The sequence below is a fragment of the Neophocaena asiaeorientalis genome, unplaced genomic scaffold, assembly GCF_003031525.2.
Source record: "Neophocaena asiaeorientalis asiaeorientalis breed wild unplaced genomic scaffold, Neophocaena_asiaeorientalis_V1.1 scaffold189, whole genome shotgun sequence".
In the NCBI taxonomy this organism is placed as follows: domain Eukaryota; kingdom Metazoa; phylum Chordata; class Mammalia; order Artiodactyla; family Phocoenidae; genus Neophocaena; species Neophocaena asiaeorientalis.
This window is the reverse complement of record NW_020174049.1, coordinates 163,629-189,126: the sequence shown is the minus strand read 5'-3', so window position 1 is coordinate 189,126 and position 25,498 is coordinate 163,629. Positions and strand designations below refer to the sequence as shown.

General features: G+C 36.7%; 1 protein-coding gene across 1 annotated transcript in view; it reads right to left on the bottom strand.

The window, feature by feature from the left end:
- Positions 1–25,498, bottom strand: part of ARHGEF38 (Rho guanine nucleotide exchange factor 38) — a 145,451-nt gene that overhangs the window by 33,887 nt on the left and 86,066 nt on the right. The window contains exons 4-5 of the mRNA XM_024754042.1: positions 17,489–17,636; positions 10,812–10,829 (exon numbers count right to left, since the gene is read on the bottom strand). Of these exons, the coding sequence (XP_024609810.1) occupies positions 10,812–10,829; positions 17,489–17,636 (166 nt within the window). The remainder of the gene's footprint in view (positions 1–10,811; positions 10,830–17,488; positions 17,637–25,498) is intronic.

Sequence of the window (25,498 nt, the reverse complement as noted above, 5' to 3'; positions counted from 1 at the left end):
TTTTCCAACCATGTTCCACTTACAGTTTTTTTAATAATAGGTTTTATAATAATAGTGGGAAACAATTCTAGACTGCATTTCCCATGACAACGAATAAAAATGCATTTTCCTGATGGTATTTTTGTGATTATTAAGTGAGGAGAATAAGTTCATCATTTAAAAATCTAAACATAATTTGTCCTCTTTCTTCTACCAAATTAAGAAATTGAATTTATAGTGTTTCAGAGGTTCTATCACACTCCCCCAAAGAGATTTATAATAAATGCAACATTCCCTAGATATTGTTAATATCATCACTATCACTAATCATTGCTATTATGCAATGACTTTCCATGACTTTCCATGTGGAATTCTTCTTAGCCCACCAATCTTCAAATGGCTACACAAAAGTGAGCACTCACCCCTGACTCTTCCTTTCGGAGCTTATGAGATGAGACTAGAGCCATTCCAACTGGCCAAGTAGTTCACAGGAAATGAAAAATCTACCAGCTTGGTCATGCCGTTGTCCAACCCACTGTATTCAATTCATTCAGCCAGAAAGCAGTGATGTCTAATAGCCTCTTTATGCAAGAGGCAAATAAAGAGATACTGTAAATGGAACATGGATGAAAATCGTGTTTTGAGTCCCTTCTGATACACGGATACACTCATTTGTTTTCCTTTAGGTTTTTATTTAGAAGAGAGAGAATATAGACACTGTTTTCAAATCCTGATGGGTGGATTTTTCATTCTTTAATTACTAAGTTTCAAGTACTATATGGGACGACAACAGACCACATAATTGAAATGGTGAAACGGATCTAAAAAGCATTGAACAACATTATCTGAAGGCACCCTAGAGAGCATCTGTTTGAACTCTTCATTTGATAAATGAGAAACTAAGGAACTTTGATTATCACATGTAAGTGCACACATGCAGACACACACACACACACACACCAGTCACTCTGTCATATGTCCCCATTTTATTTTCATTATAGCACTTATCATTATCTGGAATCATCCTTTTTCTTTATTTACCAGTTTATATTCAATTTCTCTGTCACCACTATATCTCCAGCATGACAAATAGTATTCCCTCAATGAATATTTGTAAACTGAAGCGACAGATTTCTCATATTTTCTGTAATGTGCTGTTATTTTACATTCCACATTTTTTGTTTTTAATTGCACAATGGGCTTTCCTGGTGGCGCAGTGGTTTAGAGTCCGCCTGCCGATGCAGGGGACACGGGTTCGTGCCCTGGTCCGGGGAGATCCCACATGCCGCGGAGCGGCTGGGCCCGTGAGCCATGGCCGCTGAGCCTGTGCGTCCGGAGCCTGTGCTCCACAACGGGAGAGGCCACAACAGTGAGAGGCCCGCGTACTGCAAAAAAAAAAAAAAAATTTGCACAATGGTGCTGAATTTTATTCCTATGTTGAGAAACTGATTATACTGTAATAGAGACAAAGACTGAATCAAACCAAAAGGCAACATTTTTCAAAGGAAAATCAAAGTAAATGATAAAGGTTTGTGAGGGAGTAAAGAGTTGCTTTTATTTTAAGTTAAAAAAATTTATTGAAGAATAGTTGATTTACAGTGTTGTGCTAATTTCTGCTGTACAGCAAAGTGACTCAGTTATACGTATTCTTTTCCATTATGGTTTATCATAGGACATTGAATATAGTTCCCTGTGCTAAACAGTAGGACCTTGTTATTTATCCATCCCATATATAATAGTTTGCCTCTGCTAATCTCAAACTCCCAATCCTTCCCTTTCCCTACTCTCCTCTCCCTTGATAACCACAAGTCTGTTCTCTATGTCTGTGATTCTGTTTCTCTTTCATAGATATGTTCATTTGTGCCGTATTTTAGATTCCACATATAAGTGATATCATGTGGTAATTGTCTTTGTGTTTCTGACTTACTTCACTTAGTATGATAATCTCTAATTGCATCCATGTTGCTGCAAATGGCATTATTTCATTCTTTTTTATGGCTGAGTAATATTTCATTGTATTCCATATATACCATATATATTCCATGTATACGGTATCTTCTTTATCTATTTGTATATTGATGGACATTTATGTTTCCATGTCTTCACTATTGTAAATAGTGCTGCTATGAACATAGGGGTGCATGTATCTTTTCAAATTATAGTTTTGTCTGGATATATGTCCATGAAGGAGAGTGCTGGATCACATAGTAGTTCTATTTTTAGTTTTTTGAGGAACGTCCATACTGTTTTCCATAGTGGCTGCACCAATTTACATCCTCAGCAACAGTGTAAGAGGGTTCCCTTTTCTCCACACCCTCTCCAGCATTTATTATTAGTAGACTTTTTAATCATGGCCATTCTGACTGGTGTGAGGTGGTACCTCATTGTAGTTTTGATTTGCATTTCTCTAATGATTAGTGATGTTGAGCATCTTTTCATATGTCTATTGGCCATCTGTATGTCTTCTTTGGAGAAATGTCTATTTAGGTCTTTTGCCCATTTTTCGATTGGGTTGTTTGTTTGTTGTTTTTTCTTATTGAATTGTATGACCTGTTTGTATATTTTAGAAATTAATCCCTTGTCAGTTGCATCATTTGTAAATATTTTCTCCCAGTCCATAGGTTGTCTTTTTGTCTTGTTTATGATTTCCTTTGCTGTGCAAAAGCTTATAATTTTGATTAGGTCCCATTTGTTTATTTTTGCTTTTATTTCTATTGCATTGGGAGATTGACCTAAGAAAACATTGGTATTATTTATGTCAGAGAACATTTTGACTATGTTCTCTTATAGGAGTTCTATGGTGTCATGTCTTATACGTAAGTCTTTAAGCCATTTTGAGTTTATTTTTGTGTATGGCCTTAGGGTGTGTTCTAACATCATTGATTTACATGCAGCTGTCCAACTTTCCCAACACCACTTGCTGAAGAGACTCTCTTTTCTCCATTGTATATTCTTGCCTCCTTTGTCAAAAAAGAGTTGCTTCGATAGACTTTATCTTGTACTTCCTACCCATTTGCACCAAATCTACTAAGGAAGGGGGAAGGGAAATAAGGAGACAGGGTGACAAAGGGGAAATGAGGGAGAGAGGGAGACAGATATTACTGGTTTCCAAGAAGACTGGGTGAAGTGGTTGGGAAAAAATGTAAATCTATTATGAATACTGAAAATATAATGACTAAAAACATATTTTCTCACTGATGGTATATCAGTAGTCAAACCTTTGGATACGACGGACAACATCTTTCTATATCTTAAACATAAATTCTTCAATAATTTAGACACTTAAGTAGAAATAATTCCTTAAATAAGAACAAGTCAGGAATATGGAAGGTATTAACTTGATTAGAAGAAATCATTATCCTTATGAATAAGATCAGATTTCTTCTGAGTTTTCCTTTTTACTATCACCAAATATCAGTTTATTTAGTCTTATAAAAATCACTGAAAATACCATCAAAATATAGATGTAATCACACAATTCAATCAAACAAACCTCAATTTTAATAAGATAGCTTATCAGTGTGGCCTATTGTTACATACATATTGAAAAAATTTTAATTACAAAAAAAAATGCCCAGATATATTAAAGAATATACTTGTATCTTTGAGCTGCTCTCCTTTCTTGCTTATCAGGATCCATCAAAAAACCATATCCCACTACTGTGCATATACCTTGAGAAAACCATAATTCAAAAAGAGTCATGTACCACAATGTTCATTCCAGCTCTATTTACAATAGCCAGGACAGGGAAGCAACCTAAGTGTCCATCGACAGATGAATGGATAAAGAAGATGTGGCACGTATATACAATGGAATAGTACTCAGCCATAAAAAAAAATGAAATTGAGTTATTTGTAGTGAGGTGGATGGACCTAGAGTCTGTCACACAGAGTGAAGTAATTCTGAAACAGAAAAACAAATACTGTATGCTAACACATATAAATGGAATCTAAAGAAAATTAAAAGTTCTGATGAACCTAGGGACAGGACAGGAATAAAGACACAGACGTAGAGAATGGACTTAAGGATATGGGGAGGGGGAAGGGTAAGCTGGGACAAAGTGAGAGAGTGGCATGGACATATATACACTACCAAATGTGAAATAGATAGCTAGTAGGAAGCACCTGCATGGTACAGGGAGATCAGCTCGGTGCTTTGCAACCACCTAGAGGGGTGGGATAGGGAGGGTGGGAGGGAGATGCAAGAGGCAGGGGATATGGGGATATACATATGTATATAACTGATTCACTTTGTCATACAGCAGAAACTATCACAACACTGTAAAGCAATTATACTCCAATAAAGATATTAAAAAAAAAAAACCTAGACCTTTTAGTTCTGTCCAGATCTTATCATTACTTCTTTTTCTATCACTCTTTGGCATCAAAGTTCTATTCTCTCCCTTTTACGTTTCAAATGACAATAATAACAATAACAAATGATGACTGTTTCTCTTAAAAGCATCACAGATGCGAATATTAAAAAAGGTTTTCTCAAAAAAGAGAAATCTCCCAGACACCTTTGTCTTCAGATAAGCACGGTGGACAGTTGCCCAAGTGATGAGCAATGATGTTCTGACATCTACATCACACAGACAAGCAATATGGTAGAAAAGATAGAGGATGTGTTCCTAGATAATGACACTCCAGGCGTTCAGTGCCACAATGCTCACCCCATCTAATCCCTCCCAGTAAGACTGAGTTCTGACCACTGTGCCAGCAGATGAGTCTTATGTGTGATATAACCCAGTTCAGCCAAGCAGCCAATTATCACATGCCTCCCCCGCAAAAAGTAACCAAATGCACAATTCCCCATACATATTGTGCTGAAAACTAAGGTAGTTATTAATTTGTAATTCTGTTTCATATTCCTCTATCTTATCATGAATACTTTGGCAAATATTTAGTACTGAAAGTAGCTACACTAATCTCCTTACAAATTATTATTGGAACATTACAAAGTTAAGTAAACACAGCTGGCTTTGTTTTAGCAGGATCCAGTTTTGCTATAAAGAGCTTTGCATCAAGTACAAGAAAACAGTTGCACAATGAAAATTAAAATGATATTTAAACAATGTAAAAAACTGTGATGAAAACAGAAAAAAATCAGATATACCTAAACATTGAGATATATCTATATTTCTTAATTTGAGGGAGAAAATGAAGGAAAACTAATCATGTAACTATTGACCATATTACTTTGAATTTCCTCTATTTTATGGCCACAATATCTTAAATTTAATATTTAGTTTATAGAAGCCACAAACCATCTATACTGTTATTGAATTTTTTTTCAATTTACTCTCCTTTTAAAACATCACAAGTCAACTTTAGGGGAAACTGCATATTGCTATGCAAATAATAAGCAAATAACACTTGTCATAATTTTAAAATTGCTTTGAAAACAAATACAGAACTACTAACAAATTTTAGAAACTGTAAAGGAGATGAGCAAATGGTAATTGATATAGCAGACCAGAAAGAACCAGTAATATGGAGAAGCATTTATTTAATCACTCCTCCAAAAGTTCATTAACTAGAGTCTTTGAGACCTATGGAAGTGAAAGGAGAGGGGCGTGGGAATTAGAATGAGAAGGACTAGTTAAAAACCTGGTTAAGAAACAGCATAATTCTTAAGGTGCTACACAAATGGCACCTTGAGATCATTTGGAAGACTAAGGAAGAGCTCTTGGAAATTAAAAGGATAATAGCAGAAATAAAAATTCACAAGTGTTGGAGAAAATGTTCAGGAACTTTCCAGAGAGAAGGGCAAAAATACAAAAATGGAAGAAAGTATAAGAAAATTAGAAGACCAGTCTAGGAGTTCCAATATCAAAATAATAAGAGTCCCAGAAAGAGAGAACAGAACACATGGGGAGGAAATCATCTATGAAATAATTCAAGGAACATGAGTTAGCAGGTTGAAAGAACTCACTGAGTACACAGCACAATGGATGAAATGGACTCACCTTGGAATGCATAAAACTTCAAATTATCGGGGACAGAGTAAAGCCTACAATCCTTCAGGGAAACGTATAAACTAAACAGTTAAAAACGAAAAATTAGGAATCATTTTCATTTCTTGTAGCAAAACTGAAAGTTAGAAACAATGGAGAATTACCTTTATATTCTGAAGATGAATGATTTTCAATTTAGAATTCTATACAAAATCAAACTATATAAGTCAAGTGTGAGGGTAAAATAAAGACATTTTTGATATAAAAGTTCTTAAAATTTTCCTTCCCATGCATTCTTTGATGAATAGGGGAAACTACTGCAGGATGTCCTCTACAGGAGGACAGGAAAGAGGCAAAGAGAAAGTCTAGATGATGGGAGGGGAGTTCCTAAAAGACAGTAATGCCCAGTGTCATCAGTCCAAACTCAAAAGATCAGAAGGCTCTGGGAGAGGCTTTTACAAGGAGATGAAATTGATAGCATACAAATTCACCTGGCTGTCTTCAAGATGACTGGCTGTGAGTTCAGCATTAATGATTAGTCCAAAGAAAATTAAGGAGGGAAAAAAGGCAATAGTTAACTCCCAGAAAAACAAGTAATCCATTTATTCCAAGGTTTAACTCTGAAATTTATTCACGTATAATAATTCAAGCACTGATTATTGTTCTAATTCAAATTACAATGTAACTCCATAGGGAGAATGGTGAGATGGGATGTGTGTGTGTGTGTGTGTGTGTGTGTGTGTGTGTGTGTGCGTGCGCGCAGTGGAGATCGGGTAGGGAAGAGAGAGAGATTCTTGTCTTCCATAGCGGGAAGTCAATACACAATACCTAAAAAGGAAAAGCCAAATTTTTTCGGAGTCATGAAGATAAATACCAAAATAGTCAACTAAAATGTGTGAAACTGTTGTATTCGGTGAGGAGCATTTAGGGGCAGGTAGAAGAGGAGACTACTATTTTTCTTTTCTTTCTAATTAAAAGAAAATTTTTATTGGAGTATGGTTGATTTACAATGTTGTGTTAATTTCTGCTGTACTGCAAAGTGACTCAGTTATACACATATATACATTCTTTGTTATTTTCTTTTCCATTATGCTTTATCCCAGAATATTGAATATAGTTCCCTGTGCTATACAGTAGACTACTATTTTTCTTAAATCCTGTAGAACTATTTGGCTTTTTAAACCATGGGTAGATATAATTTTAACAAAAGAGAAAGTTTTTAAAGAAAGAAACATTCAAGAATATTCAAGAAAATTCTGAAAAGGAATAATACTGAGCTGAGATTAGTTATACCTGATATTAAAATATAAAGCTGCAAAAATGAAAGCAGTTTGGTATGGGTACATATATGGGCAAATGGAAATCAAGCACAGAATAGAAAATAAAGAAATAAATACAAATATGTATGGAAATTATGTGGTAAATATGACATTCCTACTCAGTGGAAGAAAGGAACCATTCAATATCAGGTATTGTGATAATTAGCTTGTCATAAAAAAATAATAAAAATGGATTCTTTACACCAAAATAATTTCTAGATAGATCAAAGATTTAAATGTTAGAAATGAAATTATACAAGATCTTGGTGAAAAAATGGGATTACGGTTTAAAAACAAACTCAGGGTTTCTAAGTGAGATACAAAATCCAAAAGCTACAATAGAAAAAAGTGATAAATCTATTTTAAAATTTAGCTCTGTAAAACTGTATGGATAAAAATGAAAACAGAAGCAACTATACACTATGTTAAAAGTCAAGTGATAATCTGGAAAAATTATTCATAGTACATAAGATAGAAAAAAGGATAATACACTTGCTAATTAAAGAGCCATCATCAATCTTTTAGAAAAAGATAAACATCTCGGTAAAAGTGAACAATCAATAAAAAAGCTAATTCATTAGAGGTGAAATACAAATGGTTAAACACAAGATTATTTTTAGTGATAATGAAAACAATACAATGCTACTTTGGGCCTATTACATTGCCATAAGTTGTAAGGATGCAAACATTAATTTTATCTAGTGCTAGCAAGTAGTAGATAAATGGACAACTCATATATGGTAGTGGGACTATAAATTAGTTCAACTTTTCTTAAATTATCTGGCAATAAGTGTCAAAAGCCCTTTGGTCTAGCAATTCCACTTTTAGAAATCCATCCAAAGAAAATAATTAAACTATTATTCAAAGATCATGTATAAGAATGAACACGTAAAGTCGATCTTTGCAAGACAGACACACTTCAAGTATCTGTAAGGGTTTGGTAAACTAAATTATGGTATATACATCAGATAGAATAGTATGCAGTCATAAAGCAATGTGGATTTATGTTTACTGACATAGAGAGATGCTCATGATGTATTGATAAAGAGGTAGCAAGTTGACATACAGGAAATATATAGCTGTCCTATTTTAGTCAACGTGTGTCTGTGTAGAGAAAACAATTGCAGGGAAGTAAGGGACGCATGTGATGTTAAAATGGAATGTGACTACCAATTGTCTTCTGTGTCCTCGTTTTGATTTTCTATGTTTTCAGTGTTTCTTCAATAATTTTAAAAATACAAAACTTAAGAAAAAATAACATTTTGAGATTGATTGAAACCCTGAGATCCAAAGGTGGAAATAACTGGTCAGGCAGAGAAACGTATAGAGAAGTATAAATATTGAAGATAAAACAGTGTATTTCTGGAGGTACATTTAGAATAGGTATACTTTTCTTGCTTTAGAACATGGGACTTGTATCCTATGGTTTGGGGGAGACCCTTTGGTGGAAGATTCTATGACTCTTGTCACTTTGATATTGTTTTGATGTTTTCATAAGATTATAATTCAAAGTAAACATTTTAGAAAATTTAAATGTCTTTGCCTTTCTCTGTACTTTTTAAAATGCAGATTGTGAAAAAAAGACAGTTTTCAGCTTCCATAAGTAAGACATTTTTTTGAAGCCATTTTAAAACCCACATCTCATAAATGCACTACTCTGGTTGCGACATTCTTGGCCTTAGCTACTAAGGAGCCCAACAATTACATAGCATTTGACATTGCCTTTTGCTCTTTTAGGTAGCAGCGTCTGTGCCTCCTTTCCTGAATGAGAGAAACAGGAAGGAATATAACTCATGGCAAACGTGGCTTTGATGTTCATGCAGCCACACGCTATGACTCTTCTTCCTATTTTCGAGTTCTTGATGTATAGAATGGGTTAGAGGGGGGCATAAGCAGCCTGCTAACACCCACACAACAGGACTGCCGCAGAAGCCAGTGCAATTTTTTAAGCAAGCATTTCAATACAAGGTGCTGTTTGTTTCAAGTATTCTGTATGTAGGAGCCTGTGCATGCTAATGTATTAAAAGATTTGCTCACTTTCCTTCTCTGAATCTCTCTTTCTGTCTGTCTCTGTCTCTCAATCTTTGGTTATAAAGACCTAAGCTCTAGGAAAAGAAACCTAAGTATTGGGTTGGCCACAACGTAGGCTTGGGTTTCTCTGTAGCATTGTTATGTGTAGCATACATCATATGTGTAGCATACATTGTATGTGTAGAATAGATGTGTAGCATATGAAGTTCTTCTCTCATTCCCCAGCTCTGTGAATCTCCAGTCCTAGGCACGATGCCAGGGCCACAGGCTTTATAATGAGACAGCCATCCTCCACCCCTCCAATACCATCAACTGTCATTGAAGAGGAGCCAGGAAAGCTCTGGTGTGTGAAAGGACCAAAATGCCCTATTCTGTTATACTCCTCTTCAAATTCAAATGGTCTTGAACAAATCTAATCATATCTGTTTATACTATAGGATATTTTTTTCCTTTTGAAAGAAAAGGCTTATAAAGTGAGAGAACTGGGTGCTTGTTTTGTATGCCAAAAACTAACTTCTCAGCTTGGCTGGGGTATAAAACCTTAGTCTACAGGTCTCCTGTATGATGCCTGATTCTTCCACCTCACCCTGGAATTCTGTCTTTCCTCAAGGTTGCTCTGCACCAAAGCATGAATGGCAGATATTTACAGCTTAAATTAATATAATTTTTATTTTGTATTTCTTGTTGTAAAGTTTCAGGAGTTTAGAATGTACACACACACACACGCACACACACACACACACACACGCACAAGCAGACTAGGAACTCAGGACTTTAGATAGCTCCTGACCATGCTAAGGCAAACACGTGCTTTTTTAAGTCCTGGTAAATTTGACTTCATATTCAAATCAATATCATCTTTTCAATATTAGACTAGACATGCTGTTCTTCTATAAAAATGGACATCTTGCAAAGTATGTGTATGTGTGTGTTGCTTTTATAAGATAATTTCTATATTGTCCTAGTAACCAATTATTTCATCTTAATATTTCATTTTCATGCTATGTATGTGTGTGTATGATTTTTTTCTCTGTAAATCAGAGTCCAAATCAGAAGAAACAGAATATTTTACTGTAATGCATAAGGAAGCTTTTCTTTTATATGTTAATCTATGTAACCTTCAAAAACATTATGGTATCAATCTGAGACTTTTTAGACTAATGTTGTCCTTAGGAAGAAATATTTTTGGACACATTAAAGTGATTCCTAAACATATGTGTGATAAGCAGTTCCCAAAGAGTTCCTGGCACCAAAAACTTGTGACTTAAGTAAATTATATCCCAAGATTCTTCTAAAAAGTTTAATAAGGTACACATAATAATAATTTAATATGTAAGATCATCTCAGGCAAATTGAAAATAAATGCACCAATAATATCTAGGGTAAATGTCTTTGCAATCTTGACTTATTAAAAGCGATGAATATCATTGTAAAAACTAAAAATTCTGATTTGCACAGAAATATTCATCAGCTTTTCCCCATGATTTTAACATTTGATATCTATTATTTAAACAAAAGTACTTACTCTTGCATGTATATTTTCCTGTAAGAAAAGGAAAAAAAAAAGTAAATTCATGTAAATCGAGATATTTGAGGTAATAAGCAAACATTATATAAGCTTTAAAATTTTATTATGTAAAATAGCGTAATAAGTCATTTTCATGAAGGTTTTATAGAATTAGTTTTATAATATCCCTAAAACTTTATTTTAGTATGTATCCACCATATTTGTTTCACACTTTGTATAAGGTTTAAAAACTGTTGATTCAGATTATAGTTAGTAAATTTTAGTCATTTGAAAATGGATTTAAATGTTAATCTTTGTTTATATTATGAAATAAAAATCTATTAAACATAGTAATTAGGAGAAATTGAGATAAGATTACAAAGGAAAGTTACTGACTTGCAGAAAACTACTATCAAGTGCTTTATAATATCTCTGTCTATAGTGTTTTTTATATATATAGATAGCTAGATAGATTATAAACAATTCACCTATTCAATTAGATAATTCCCATAAAAACTTTCACTCAGCATTGCTAGCTTTTGTGGCTTCCATTTTGCTCAAGCAAAACTAAAGTCCTTCCAAGGCAACGCGATCTGCCTCTACTTCCACGTCTTCTCTACCTCATTTCCCATAGTTCAGCTACTCTCCCCATCTGTGGCAACTGCACGCCTCCTTGCTCTTTTCAAAGCGCAGGGTCCTGCCTCGAGGTCCTTGCACTTGCCTGACTGCCCTTCCTCCAGATATCTATATGGCTCCTTCCTTATCTCCCTCAGGTCTTTGTTCAAATGCCCCTGCCCAGTGATGCTTTCCCTGACCAGCCTCTTAAACATTGTACCTGCCTCCCACTGTACTCTTGATTCTCATTCCCTGCTTCATTTCTCCCCATAACGCTTTGTCACTTTCTAATATACTATATGTTTATTTGGTTTCTTGTCTATCTCTCCGCTCCCCGATGCCAAGGAGGGCAAGGATTTATCATTGCTTTGTTCTCCGTTGTAGCCCCAGTACCTGAAAAACGGACTGGCACACAGTAGCACAAAACGTATTTGTCAAATTAATTAATTTAACAATAAAAAAGTGGGAATCTTTCAAGTTAAATTTCAAGAATAAAGGAGATAGGAACTTCTCTCTGAAAGCCTCATGTGGCTATAGAGAAATAAAGTAATAACCTGTATTAATAAACTGATCACCTTGACTTCTGGTTTCCAGTTTTCTGGAACACAATGAATGTTTTCAATACAAAAAAAATGTCATGATCCCATCACATCATAGTAGATGGTCTTTTCATATTCAATGATTGAGAAAAAATTCAATAACTACCTATGCCGAATTTCATAAATTTTCATGGGCTTAATTTAAAAAAATTAATCCCAGTACTTTATATATGTGGAAAACAATGGTATACATATATGTATAGCAAGTATCCCTTCGCTCTCCAGACAGTGTATGAATGGATCCCTAGACATCTTGAAATAACTAGGTTTTGCTGAATCTAAGACCTCCCAGTTGGGAATCCAACAGAGGATTATAAATTTTTAAAAATCAGCAGGTGCTACAATTTCAAACAATTATTAACTGTTGTTTGAAGAACTCTTCTATCTCAATGAAAGAAAGTACACCACCACTACCCTCCTGCCCAGTATTTCTTTCCATTCATTTTCTTTAAGCTCACATTCTTTCCTCAATTTCTATCCCCTTCTATTAAGGAATTTCCTTTTCTTACTTTGCTCTGCAAGTCATAGATCAGAAAATTTGGGATGGAAGTTGAATAAAAATAAGAATGCAGTTTTCTATGAAAACAAACAAGTGAAAGATGCAATCACTTTGGAACCAAAACACATACTTTGAAGTTGAAAGAAAAGATTGTTCTTCTAACTCCTAGAGAAGACATGGAAAATTTTTTCTCTTTCTATTCCATTTACTTCAACCAGAAAAAACCTCCATATTATAACATATATTAAACACTGTGTTTAATGTAAATATAACATTTTATGAAAAGGAACCTGAGGTTTTCCAACAGTGGAATAGTGGCATTATGTTATAACATCTCCTTTTTATTTGCTTATCATTTTAAAAAATCTCCCTTTTAGGCTAAAACTTTCCAGAAGTTAACCCCAGCCAAGGACATTTCAGGAAGGACAAAGTTAAATTGGGTCCATTTACCCCTTTGGGGGGTAAAGTAACAATATATCCACCACCCCACCTTACACCCTCATGGGGTCATTATAATTTGACTCACAGTTAACAATAGTTTTTTCATGACTACTCCATTAAGGATTATCATCTTTGTTCAAACATGATGTCATGTAATAAAGAACTGAAAGAGTTTCCAAAAGTGATTTTAATTTTTACTTGGAACACCCCACTAGAATAATATTAAGAAATATAAACTGTGGTGGACAAATTGAAATCTATTCCTTTGATGTCATGTTGCATGAGCTTTTAGCTTCCCTGAATGGAAAATCTATAGCAGTAATATAAGCAGCCACAGCACCCAGATGACTAGGAGTTAGAAGTTTTCCTCCTGAGGATGGTGGCCTCAGTTAGGAAGAAGAAAAACGTAGATAAATTTATAACAGCTAGACATGAAGTTAGAAATGCATCTTCCGGTTACCTACTAAAAAACTTGGAAAAGCCTCTTCATTCTTTTTCTATTACAAATAAACAAATCTTTAGGGCCTCTGAAAGGCATCAGGGATTTGGTGGTATTTATAACTAGGAAAACAGATAAAGGAGGCTGCAGACAGACTATTCTAATTATAGCTACACTTGCATTCACAGCTATTCTATTTTTCACTTTCCTCATGCAGAGCAGAAACCTTAAATAACCCCAAAGAGGCTAAGTAACTAGGCATTTAGCAAATAATTTCCACAAGTTTAGAAACTGTATTAAATCAGTATTTCATGTAATCTTACAGGTCACTAATGTGACGCTGTAAATACTCCTTGTGGAATAAATTAAAAACTTGCAGACTTCCAATTTATAAGCTGTAGATGCAGATGTGGGATTGTGCTTCTAGATTGTTTTAGTCTTTACTTTCTTAAGGTTTCTAAACCCTGAAATTACTGCTTAGATTGTATCTATAGTCATGAAAACAGCCTGTGGGCTTCAGGGAAAGCAGTGAGTGGGTACCATGGGCATGATTTCTCCTTCTAAAGTAGATCTTCACTGGAGTGTGTGTCCATGATCACCCAAGGGTGCTTGTTAAAGTGAAGATTCATGGAGTGGACCCCCAGCAATCCTAATTTTTTTTTGGTCTGGAGCAGAGCATAGGAAGTTGCACTTTTATTACACATCCCTGGTGGGTCCAAAGTAGGGAAACTCACACACAAAGAAACATTGCCCAAACGTTTCAAAGGGATTCAAAATTATTTTCTGGATACCAATATTCTTTGCTCTTTTGAAAGATAATGGGCTTCAGAGAATAGCCAAATGTTATGACCTCAAGTCTCTTGGTTACAGAACCAGGAAATCTCTCTACTCTCCTTTTGGAAGTTAGTCTTGAACCTCACCGTGACAGCTTCTGGTGTGTTATTTAAATTAACTCTTGTATTATTATTAAGCTTTCCAGATGGTTTTGTTTATCTACCAACTAGAAGGTATGTTCCCAGGAGGCAAGAACTGTGTTTATATATTTGAAAAAAAAAGATATTTTCAACATTATCTAGTACCTATAATAAATATTTATTAGGCCCTCAATAAACATTTAAATTTTGGATAAAATGCAACTTCTGTTGCTTTAAAATCTGCTTTAACGTCTGAGGCACGGAGCCACCTTCTTCATGGGTACTGCTTCAAATCCAGTTGTTCCAATATCCCCCAGCATGGTAGAAAATGGAGGCCACACCTAATATTCATTAGAAATTGGCAACTGTGCTTGGGCTCCGTTATTTAGCCACAAGGAAAAGGCAGAGCCCCAGTAATAGCTTTGACTGATTACTTGGCAAGGGAAACCAAGCCCTTGGGGTGTTCCAGACTCTCTTTGGCCTATAAACCTGTTTGAAAACCTGTTTCTCAGAATTTAAAGCTTAACTCAATTGAGGTCAGTGTCACAGTAATGTCAATAAGTCTCCTGCTTTCAGTTATCAGGCAGACCAGTACAATTCATCATTAACTTTATTTTCATGGAAAGGCAATTTTGGGAAAAATAGCTCTAATTTAAACTATTTTATTTTGATTTTCTTTCCCTTAAGAAATAGTCCTGCCAATATTACTTCCTCTGGATTTTATGTTTTCCTAAACCTTAGCACCTTCCAATGCCTGAAATGATTCCCTCATAGCAGAATGGGGCAGAATATACAATATTTGGGACATCACCAGGACAAGAATTTAAGGCTTTCAGAAAAAGATCAAATAAGCCTTTGGGTCTGAAAGTAATTTTCAGTAATTGGGATTTTACGAAGTTTCCAAATTACTTCTGCTTTAGCTGTTTTAGCGGGGTATGGTACTGAGCTACATTGCCTGATGGAATATTCTGGCACGGTTAATTTCTTTCTCTTAGGAGTCAACAGCTTAATGAATAATAAACTATTGTTCATCTCCCTCTGAACAGACAGCTCCACTTCTGGTCAGCTGTCAGAAGCATTTGCCCAAATAAATTAACTACATCCTCTCCCTGTGTGGACCTCTAGACCTGGGGCTGGGGTTAGAGTGACGATTCAAGGTTCTACTTGTTCACTTGCTATAAGATTTCTCTCTTTTATTTCTGGAAACTGAAGAAGGAAAATGGCTCAAGATAGACATTAATTAGATTAGATCTTGCCACTAGTTTAAGGTAGGAAAGGTGTTCATTCACACCCAGAATAACACTATTATTTCTTCCTTGGATAAAGCACCTGTAAATTTAGAAGATGTTGCTTCTAATATATGAATTTATTAAGATGGCTACAACTTCAAACTTTATGGTTTATCTAAATTGATTTGCTAACATTGAACTAAACAGCAATAATGGAGAAATAGTGAACTGGAACTACTCATCACATATTATCTTTAAGAATCACCTGATCATATTGAGCTGCTTGTGGGCACGGTTTAAGTATGATTTATTTTTGTATTTTCAGGACCCAGATCTATGCTCATTACAGCACAGGTGCTAAATAAATGCTTGCGATTTAGTGACTTGAAATTGTTACTTTTCCGCAGCATGAAAATGGTTAAAGAACTGCAATAACTTAATGGCCAGTAGAGGGCGATAAAGTTAATTTTAAGAAATTTGTAGGGTCCAGTTTAAACACATCTTCAGTCCCAGTTCTAGCCTGGAAAGGCTTTTCTCCAGAGTAGTCTCATTTAGCCTCCTGATTTCACTTTGATTCAGTTGTACCACATTAGACCCCCCTTTCTGCCCCCGCCCCTGCAATAGAGTATATAAAAGGGGAGGATCAGACTGGTTGGTGTGTGTTGATTTATACACCATAGCTTTCTCTGCTTGGTTAATTCTTAGCTTAATCAAGACCATTTGACAATGGATAACCTTTAGAGGTGAAAAACCACAATAGAGCCACTGGGTAAGATGTGGAGTAGGGAGGACATTTTGGCTTTAAGCTTCATTCGGTAGAAAACTGGAGATACAGTAAGATACTAATTCCATTTAAAAGAACCCAAACACATGTTTATATTTATGTGTATAAATAAGATCAGAAAAAAATGCAAACTATGGTTTTTAATTCATGGTTAGCAAGGAATTAATACATGGAATAGTAAGGGTTTTTATCTTATTCATGCTTTCTTATCTTTTTTTTCAGATTTTTTTTTTTTTTTTTTGGCCGTACACACGGCGTGTAGGATCTCAGTTCTCCGACCAGGGATTGAACCCAGGCCACAGCACTGAAAGCCCGGAACCCTAACCAGTAGGCCACCAGGGAACTTCCTTTTTCAGATTTTTATAGTGAATAGATATTTCTCCCAGATTAAAAATAATTACATTAGGTAGCACTTCCCACCAACAATTTAGAGATGAGGAAGGAAGGCGTGACTAACTTTCCTGAAACTAACTTTAACAGGGCCTGACTTGTCTTTGCCAATCTCCCCTCCTTCCCCACAGTGAGTTTGGGGGATGGCAAGGGCCATTCAGAGGGTCATGGGACATCCCACTAACTTTATTATTCCACGTGTTCCTGTGACCACAGTGACACAGGCTGTTTCACATATTACTTGACCTAGGTGGGAGCAGGAAAGTAACAACAGCTTTAAGAGGGGCTTTTCTTCTACATTTCATTTTTTGATATTGCATTTTTCTATCTCTACAGAGCCCCGTATCTTTCCCATGTTATTTTTAGTCATCCTTGCAGGGAAAAAAACCAAGTCAATCAGGGTTTCTGGCATGTCAGCTTTTCATGAAGAGAACACAAAGTAGAGCTCCCAGCAAGCCTCATAAAACATAGGATTTATGGGAGACCTTTCATCTACATCCAGTTAAAATGTTCCCTGCTAGGTGACTGAGAGTGCATGGAAATTTTTTGAAAAGGCCTTTTTTTTTTTTTTTTTTTTTTTGCAGTACGCAGGCCTCTCACTGTTGTGGCCTCTCCCGTTGCGGAGTACAGGCTCCGGATGCACAGGCTCAGCGGCCATGGCTCACGGGCCCAGCCGCTCCGCGGCATGTGGGATCTTCCCGGACCAGGGCACGAACCCGTGTCCCCTGCGTCGGCAGGCGGACTCTCAACCACTGCGCCACCAGGGAAGCCCGAAAAGGCCTTACTTTAAGGACTGAATACAGAGGCTCAAATGTTGCTTCAGCTCCTCTTCCTTTTCATAGGACTCCAGTACACTGTGCGCTTCATCGTGGTGATAGCAGTAGATTTTATAAATATCTTCCAGTGGCCCTTTAATCTGCAAGAATACTTTTCCTGATAAATGCAAAACAAAGGCAAGATGACATCAAGTCAGACCAAACTGGCACTTCACATATTTATTTTGTGACAACATTGATTAGTGTTAAAAAGTTGGATGGGTCCCATTTTATACCTAGATTGTTGGGGGAGGACAACAACCTAGTGGATGACGCTGAGGGACCTTCTTTCCTCCCTTTTCTTCCTTTTTTTCTTTCCACCCTCCTCCTTCCCTTCTCCCTTTTTCATTCCTTCCCTCCTGTCTTTTATAAAACAAAGGATAATGAGCTTAATGGAGGTGGGCAAGAAAAGAAAGCTGGTTTTCTTAGATTATGCCCTTGGTTAGTGTGCAGGGTTCTGGAGTAAACAAAGATAAACAAAGAAAAACAAAGGGCATTGCTCACTACCTGGTTCTATGAGGGTAAGTCATCACCCACTGCAATTGCCCACCCTGAGAGGAATTCAGGATGAAAAACAGGATGAGGCACTCGTCGCTTTGGATAAACAGACCCTCAGATGGTTGGGTGTATAACTCAGGAAGCCTTTCAATCACCCCAGATTCTTACATCTTCCCATACAGAGAAAAGCACTAAAATCATTAACTTGGGATATCTGTTCTTTGTGACTAGCAGTAATCTTTCAGCAAGATGTATGTTTGATTGCGTGTATTTCCTAGCCCCAAAAATCATATATAAACTGGCTTCTCCTCCACCTCTTTGGAGTCGTTTCCTCAGAGCCACTGAGAGGTCGTCTCCTCATAGTCCTCAGTAAGTCCCTGAATAAAACTTAAACTCACAACTCTTACACTGTGGGTTTTTCTTTGACACCAGTTAAAGGCTGTACTTTAGAATCAGTCTGTATGGGTTCAGGTCAGGCTGTGCTACAGACTTGGACAGATTATGACTTGGACAAGTTAGTTTTTGCTCTCTGACCCTGTTTCCTCATCTATAAAATGTGGACAGTAATAGATCCAATTGCACAGGGTCATTATAAAATTAAAGAGGTAGGGTATGTAAAGTTCAGATTGTAGTACATATGTAGTAAATGCTCAAAATGGAGCAGTTACTGTCAATTTGTTAGAGGCACAAAGAGTGAAATTTCGGGTTCTAGGTAAATTATTTTTCGCTATTTATTTTACTAACATTTCCTGAGTTTGTCTGAAAGGCAAGCAGTGGATTTGAGGGAAATAAAACATTTTCTTTTATGTGATAATAGAAAGAACTGGTCATTATTCCTGTTAAAAATCAATTGGATAATACTATGAACCAGTGTTATGACCGTTCATAAAGCAACCTGGGCTAATTATGTCCAGGTATTTAAGGAATCCTTTTTGATATATAATAAAATTGGGTCTATAACTGATGACTCAAGTACATATTGGAGAATAGTTTGATTTATTCACCACTTCATCACATAAAAATGCATCCACTATCCAACCCAGAATGTGTTAAGATGATTTGGGAGACACATAAGAAATATGTGATAGATCTGCTCCCAAAAACATTGCCAGTTTGGGGTTGATAATGATTTGGGACTGAACTGATTGGAAGTGATAATGGACCTGCTAATGTGGGTCTATTATAGTAACAAGTCATTCTTCCTACAGATATAGAAGTGCACTTTATATTTTCAACAAGTTTTGCATATATTAACTGCTTAACTCCTTATACATATGAGGAGATAAGAGGTTATTTATCCATATTAAATAAGGATGGACAAATCTGACTTTAAAACAAAGAAATGATTTTTCCAAAGTCCTTTCAGGAGATGGAGAGCCAGGATTAGAGGCCATATTCTCCTCATTTTTCCCTTAGATTTTAGCCCTCCCCACATCAGAGTTCTGCTGGACCCTGGACACAGTGATGCAGTTGCCTGGAACACTGGACTCAGAATCAGAAATCACTGTCATTTAGGATTTGTGAAGTAACTTCGGGAATGACTTTAAAAAAAAAATCCTTTGAGCCTCAAATCTCTCATTTGTAAAATGGAAGTAATTGTTACATGTGAGATGAATTTGAGAATTAAATGAAATGTGGACGTTAAATCTCCTGGCACTGACAAGTTCCTCAATAAATGTCACTTACTTTCTAATGCTGCTCTACTATCTCCAGAATTGTAACACTAGTACTTTTAGTTTTTCTTTTCTTTTGCTGTACGTGGGCCTCTCACTGTTGTGGCCTCTCCCGTTGCGGAGCACAGGCTCCGGACGCACAGGCTCAGCGGCCATGGCTCACGGGCACAGCCGCTCCGTGGCATGTGGGATCCTCCCAGACCGGGGAACGAACCCGCGTCCCCTCCACCGGCAGGCGGACTCCCAACCACTGTGCCACTAGGGAAGCCCCTATTTTTTCATTTTTTAAAATTTATTTTTAAAGACTTTTTTTATGTGGACCATTTTTAAAGTTTTTATTGAATTTGTTACAATACTGCTTCTGTTTGGCTTTTCAGCCACAAGGCATGTGGGATCCTAGCTCCCCGACAAGGGATTGAACCCACAACCCCACGTTGGAAGGCAAAGTCTTAACCACTGGACTGCCAGGGAAGCCCCATTAAATTTTTATTGGAGTATAGTTGATTTACAGTGTTGTGTACTTTTCAGGTGTACAGCTAAGTGAATCAGTTATACATACATACATATATATATATATATCTCCATTTTTTTTCAGATTCTTTTCCTGTATAGGTTATTACAGAATATTGAGTATAGTTCCCTGTGTTATACAGTAGGTCCTTCTTAGTCATCTATTTTATATATAGTAGTGTGTATGTGTTAATCCCAATCTCCTAATTTATCACTTCCCCCCACATTTCCCTTTGGTAACCATAAATTTCATTTCGCCATCTGTGAGTCTGTTTCTGTTTTGTAAGTAAGTATCATTTTTTAGTATCATTAGTATCATTTTTTATTAGATTCCACATATAAGTGATATCATATGATATTTGTCTTTCTCTGTCTCACTTCATTTAGTATGATAATCTCTAGGTCTATCCATGTTGCTGCAAATGGCATTATTTCACTCTTTTTTAAGGCTGAATAATATTCCTTTGTATATATATACCACATCTTCTTTATCCATTCATACATTGATGGACATTTGGGTTGTTTCCATGTCTTGGCTATTGTAAGTAGTGCCACAGTGAACATTGGGGTGCATGTATCTTTTCTAATTGTAGTTTTCTCTGGATATATCCCCAGGAGTGGGATTGCTAGAGCATATGGTAGTTCTATATTTAGTTTTTTAAGAAATCGTCATACTGTTCTCCATAGTGGCTGCACCATTTACATTTCCACCAGTAGTGTACGAGAGTCCCCTTTTCTCCACACCCTCCCCAGCATTTACTGTTCGTAGATTTTTTGTTGATGGCCATTCTGACCAGTGTGAGGTGATACCTCATTGTAGTTTTGATTTGCATTTCTCTAATAACTAGTGAAGTTGAGCATCTTTCATGTGCTTTGTGGCCATCTGTCTTTTACGGAAAAATGTCTACTTACATCTTCTGCCCATTTTTTGATTGGGTTGTTTGTTTTTATGATATTGAACTGCCTGAGCTGTTTGTATATTTTGGAGATTAATCCCTTGTCAGTTGCTTCATTTGCAAATATTTTCTCCCATTCTGTGGGTTGTCTTTTTGTTTTGTTTATGGTTTCCTTTGCTGTGCAAAATCTTTTCAGTTAAATTAGGTTCCATTTGTTTATTTTTGTTTTTATTTTCATTAAAACACTAGTATTGGGCTTCCCTGGTGGCACAGTGGTTGAGAGTCCGCCTGCCAATGCAGGAGACATGGGTTCGTGCCCCGATCCGGGAGGATCCCACGTGCCGCGGAGCGGCTGGGCCCGTGAGCCATGGCCGCTGGGCCTGCGCGTCTGGAGCCTGTGCTCCACAACGGGAGAGGCCATGGCAGTGAGAGGCCCACGTACCGCAAAACAAACAAACAAACAAAAAAAACACTAGTATTTTTAAAGTATTACATTATTTTCTAATTTCCATCCAGCCAATAAAAGATGTTTCTTTCCTTTCATTTATGGGATTTCTCTGTGATTAAAGTTAGACTCGTGTGTGTGTGTGTGTGTGTGTGTGTGTGTGTGTGTGTGTGTGTGTGTGTTTTGCTTGGTTGGTTTTTGTTTTAGTGCTTTTATGGACTTGTAAGGAAGCGCAGTGACTGTGAACATTTTGGAACTGAAGGGATAAGGGATTCTTCTTCGGTTCCTGGGATTTTACTGAATTGATCCTTCTGCCGGTGGAGGTCTTACAGATTCACTCTTCACGACAGTTAGCAACACAAATAGTAAGAAAGAGAGTAGTTACAAGAGGAGAAAATAAAATAGGACAGTGGCTAAATTTAGGGTTGGGCGTAAGAGGAGGTGAGCCTCCCAGTCACAGAGGCAGGTAGCAAACAGGAGTGAGGGCTTTGGCTGGGCAAGGGAGTCAAGGCTCAGATGAGCTCAGCAGCAAGTCAGGAAGAGAGGATCTGAATACCCGCAGCCCAACACGAGATGAAATTGTAAATATGTGTGTTCACTACAAAGCAGCTCAAAGTAGAGACAAAGGATGAAAGAGGTCTGGACAACCTAAATCCACAGCAGGATCAAGTCAGATAGTCAAAACACAAAGGACAAAGGCATTTATTTTGCATACAATGAAAACATTAGTTGTAAATTCCCTTATATTTTCTTTAACAGAAGTGGTCTAGTTTGAAAGAATTTATAGCTCTCTCCTGAACCGCAGAGTTGAATTTTTTACTCTTTTCCAAGTAAAATTCTGTTGGGCCTCTAATAACAATGATTCAAGTTAAAAGATATTTAAGCACTCTAATTGAAAGTCATTTATTCATCCAGAGGCCAAGTATAATACTGGGGGGCAGAATATTTGATTCCCCTCCCAGCCCTACCAATGTATGCTGCTTCATAATAGTGCAGATGAAGCGATATGTCTTGCAGCAAAAAAAAAAAAAAAAAAAAAAAATTATTCTGTTTCCACGGTAACGTAACTCTCGGCTGCATTTCTTCAGTGGTGAAGGACAACTGTTCTGTCTACTGTATGTGGGTTTGAAAGAATGATTAGGATTGGAGAAGGGACTGAGCCAAGACCAGCTAAGGTAATTTCCCTTCTGGCTGCCTGTCACAAAATCACCAGAATCCTCTGAAATAAATCTAACTATCGTGTGCTTCTTTTTCAAAATTCTACAACCCAGAACTTTCTGCATTGGCTTCCCCCAGAATAACTGCCATACAAAAGGAGGGGAAAAAAAGTGCACCTTTTCAAATGCCCTCAGTTACCTCCTTTAAAAACAGCTTCCAGGGATATTGAACACATTTTATGTCCTGGCATCTAATGTAAACTGTCACTAATATAAACATATATGTGTTCCTCTTCTTGGCCCACCTCTACTTTACTTGCAGACCCTCATGTCCATCCCCAAGGTGTACCATACCAAGTGATAGGCTTCTATATTATTCTGACCCAACTACAAGATGAACTTTCCCTACAGGTAAGTAAGCCGGAGTGAAACCAACAATATCCAAGAGATCTCCCTGCAGTAGGCCTTGTTTAGGAAAATGGCATAAAAGGGAGTGAAGTAATTATAGTCTTTATTTAGTTCAGCCTTATTTGATAACCATTTAATGAGTGACTATTATGCACTGAGTACTTTGGTAAGTACTGCAGACACAAAGAACCAACACTTCCCTCAGGTGACTTATGGAGGCTAGTAAGGGAGAGAGAAGAGTAAATTCTCACTTCCCGTGCTATGTGAAAAGTATGACAGTAGCTATAAAACACAGAGGGTGATCCATTCTGCTCTTGAGAAACTTTGAGCTCTTTCCATAACAGTCTGCCCTTGAAATAGGAGTTATGAGTGAGTGCAAAAGTACAGAGATGCATGGAGGGAGCAGGTTCTGCTCAAAAACTGCAAGTGGTCTCTGATGGCTGGCTGGTGCCACACCTGGGGGGAGGTTTCAGAAGAGGCTATATAGGTGAGTAGGGGCCAGATCATGAAAGACCTTGTGTATAATTAAGCAGCTGGAACTTTAGCCTGAAGGTGATGGAGAAGCGCTGATGGATTTTAGGCAGCAGATTAATATGATTAGATTGTATTTTAGAAAGTTTACTCTGGGGTTAATCATATGAATGATGGAATTTGGGGGAGGAGTTAGGGAGACTGGAAAAGAGAAACCAGTTGAAAGGCTTCTATAATAATGTAAGAAATAAATAATGAGGGCTAAAACAGAAAGTTACGGCAGTCAAGAGAGAGAACTCTAAAATCAACTGCCTGGTTTCAGATTCTGGTTTTACCGTTTGCTGTTGTGACATTTGGGAAAATTACCTGATTTCTCTTTTCCTTAATTTCTTCATCCAAAATATGGAATAATCATAATGGTAGGGTTGTTTGCAGATTAAACGAGTTAAAATATGTAATGTAGTTATATCAGAAGGTGGCATGTGCAAATTCTCATTAGATGTTAGTTTTAACCACTAAAGCAAAAGCAGGGAGGATGGAGAAGAGAGAAAAAAAAAAAAATAAGGACATTGAACATGTGAAAGATGAAGAGGATAACTCCAGGTATATCTCAGGAATTCAGTTTCAGTAAACATGTGGATAGACAATGAGGACAAAATAGAGTGTTTTAGTGGGAAAACAAAGAGTTTAATTTTAGATGTACTGAGTTTGTCACCCATAGTATATTCGAGTGGAGGGCCCTTCATGAAATTGGATATATGAGTCTGGGATTCAGGAAAAAAAAAGATCTGGAAGAGAGATGTAGGTATGTAAAACCTGAGTAGTAGAAACCATGAATTTGATATGGTCATGCAATAAAGTCCATGGAGTGAGAAGAGAAGAGGTCATGAGGACCAAACGCTGGGAATACTAACACTCAGGGGAGCCTAGCAGAAAAAGAGTCTGCAGAAAAGTTTGAGAAGTTACAGCCAGAGAGAAAGGAGAAAAAACTAGGGTGGGTGTCAGCAAAGCCAAGGATAAAATAGTGAGAAATACTGCAGAGAGAGTGAACAAGTTTGTGAGTGACAGAGCCTGTTATTGTCCCCCAGTATCAGTACTCCCCCTTTGCTATAACGATGAATTTTGGGCTGCCCCAAATAAAAACTACATTTCCCAGCCTCCCTTGTAATAGTAGTGGCCATGCAATTAAAGTCCACCAATGGGATATATGGAGAAGTGTCCTATGACGATATCCAGGAAATTTCTTTATGACGTAGCTAGCTCATCCTTTACCCCTTCTTCTCCATACTTTCCTTTGTTCTGCTACCTGGAACTTGAATACTACCTTGTCCATGAAGGTAAGGCTGAGCGGAGCTGTGAGCCAGAAGAAGCTTATATCCCAGAGAACTTTGTGGAGCAGAGTTGCCATTCAGGCCTAAAATACATGCCTTTATTTACTTATTTATTTTTTAAATGCCAAATCTATTTATTGAAAACCACAACAATAGAACAGAATAATTTCTAGCTAAAGGAAAGGGAAAAAAGCAAAGATGCCTGTTCTTAAGTATTAAATCTTATCTTCATGAGTTATTTATGTTGGTTTGCTTGTTTTTTAAAAATTTTATTGAAGTATAGTTGATTTACAATTTTGTTTAATTTCTGTTGTACAGAAAAGTGACTCAGTTATACATATATATTCTTTTTCATATTTTTTTCATTATGGTTTATCACAGGATATTGAATATAGTTCCCTGTGCTATACAGTAGGACTTTGTTTTTTACCCATCCTGTATATAATAGTTTGCATTTGCTAATCCCAAAGCCTTTAGACTTTTACCTAATAGATAAATAAATATCTATATTATTTAAGGTAGTAAAGTTTTGTTTTGTTTCCTGTTTATCCCAGCTGAACTTTATTCTAATCATTAGTTTTTCTCTTCTCC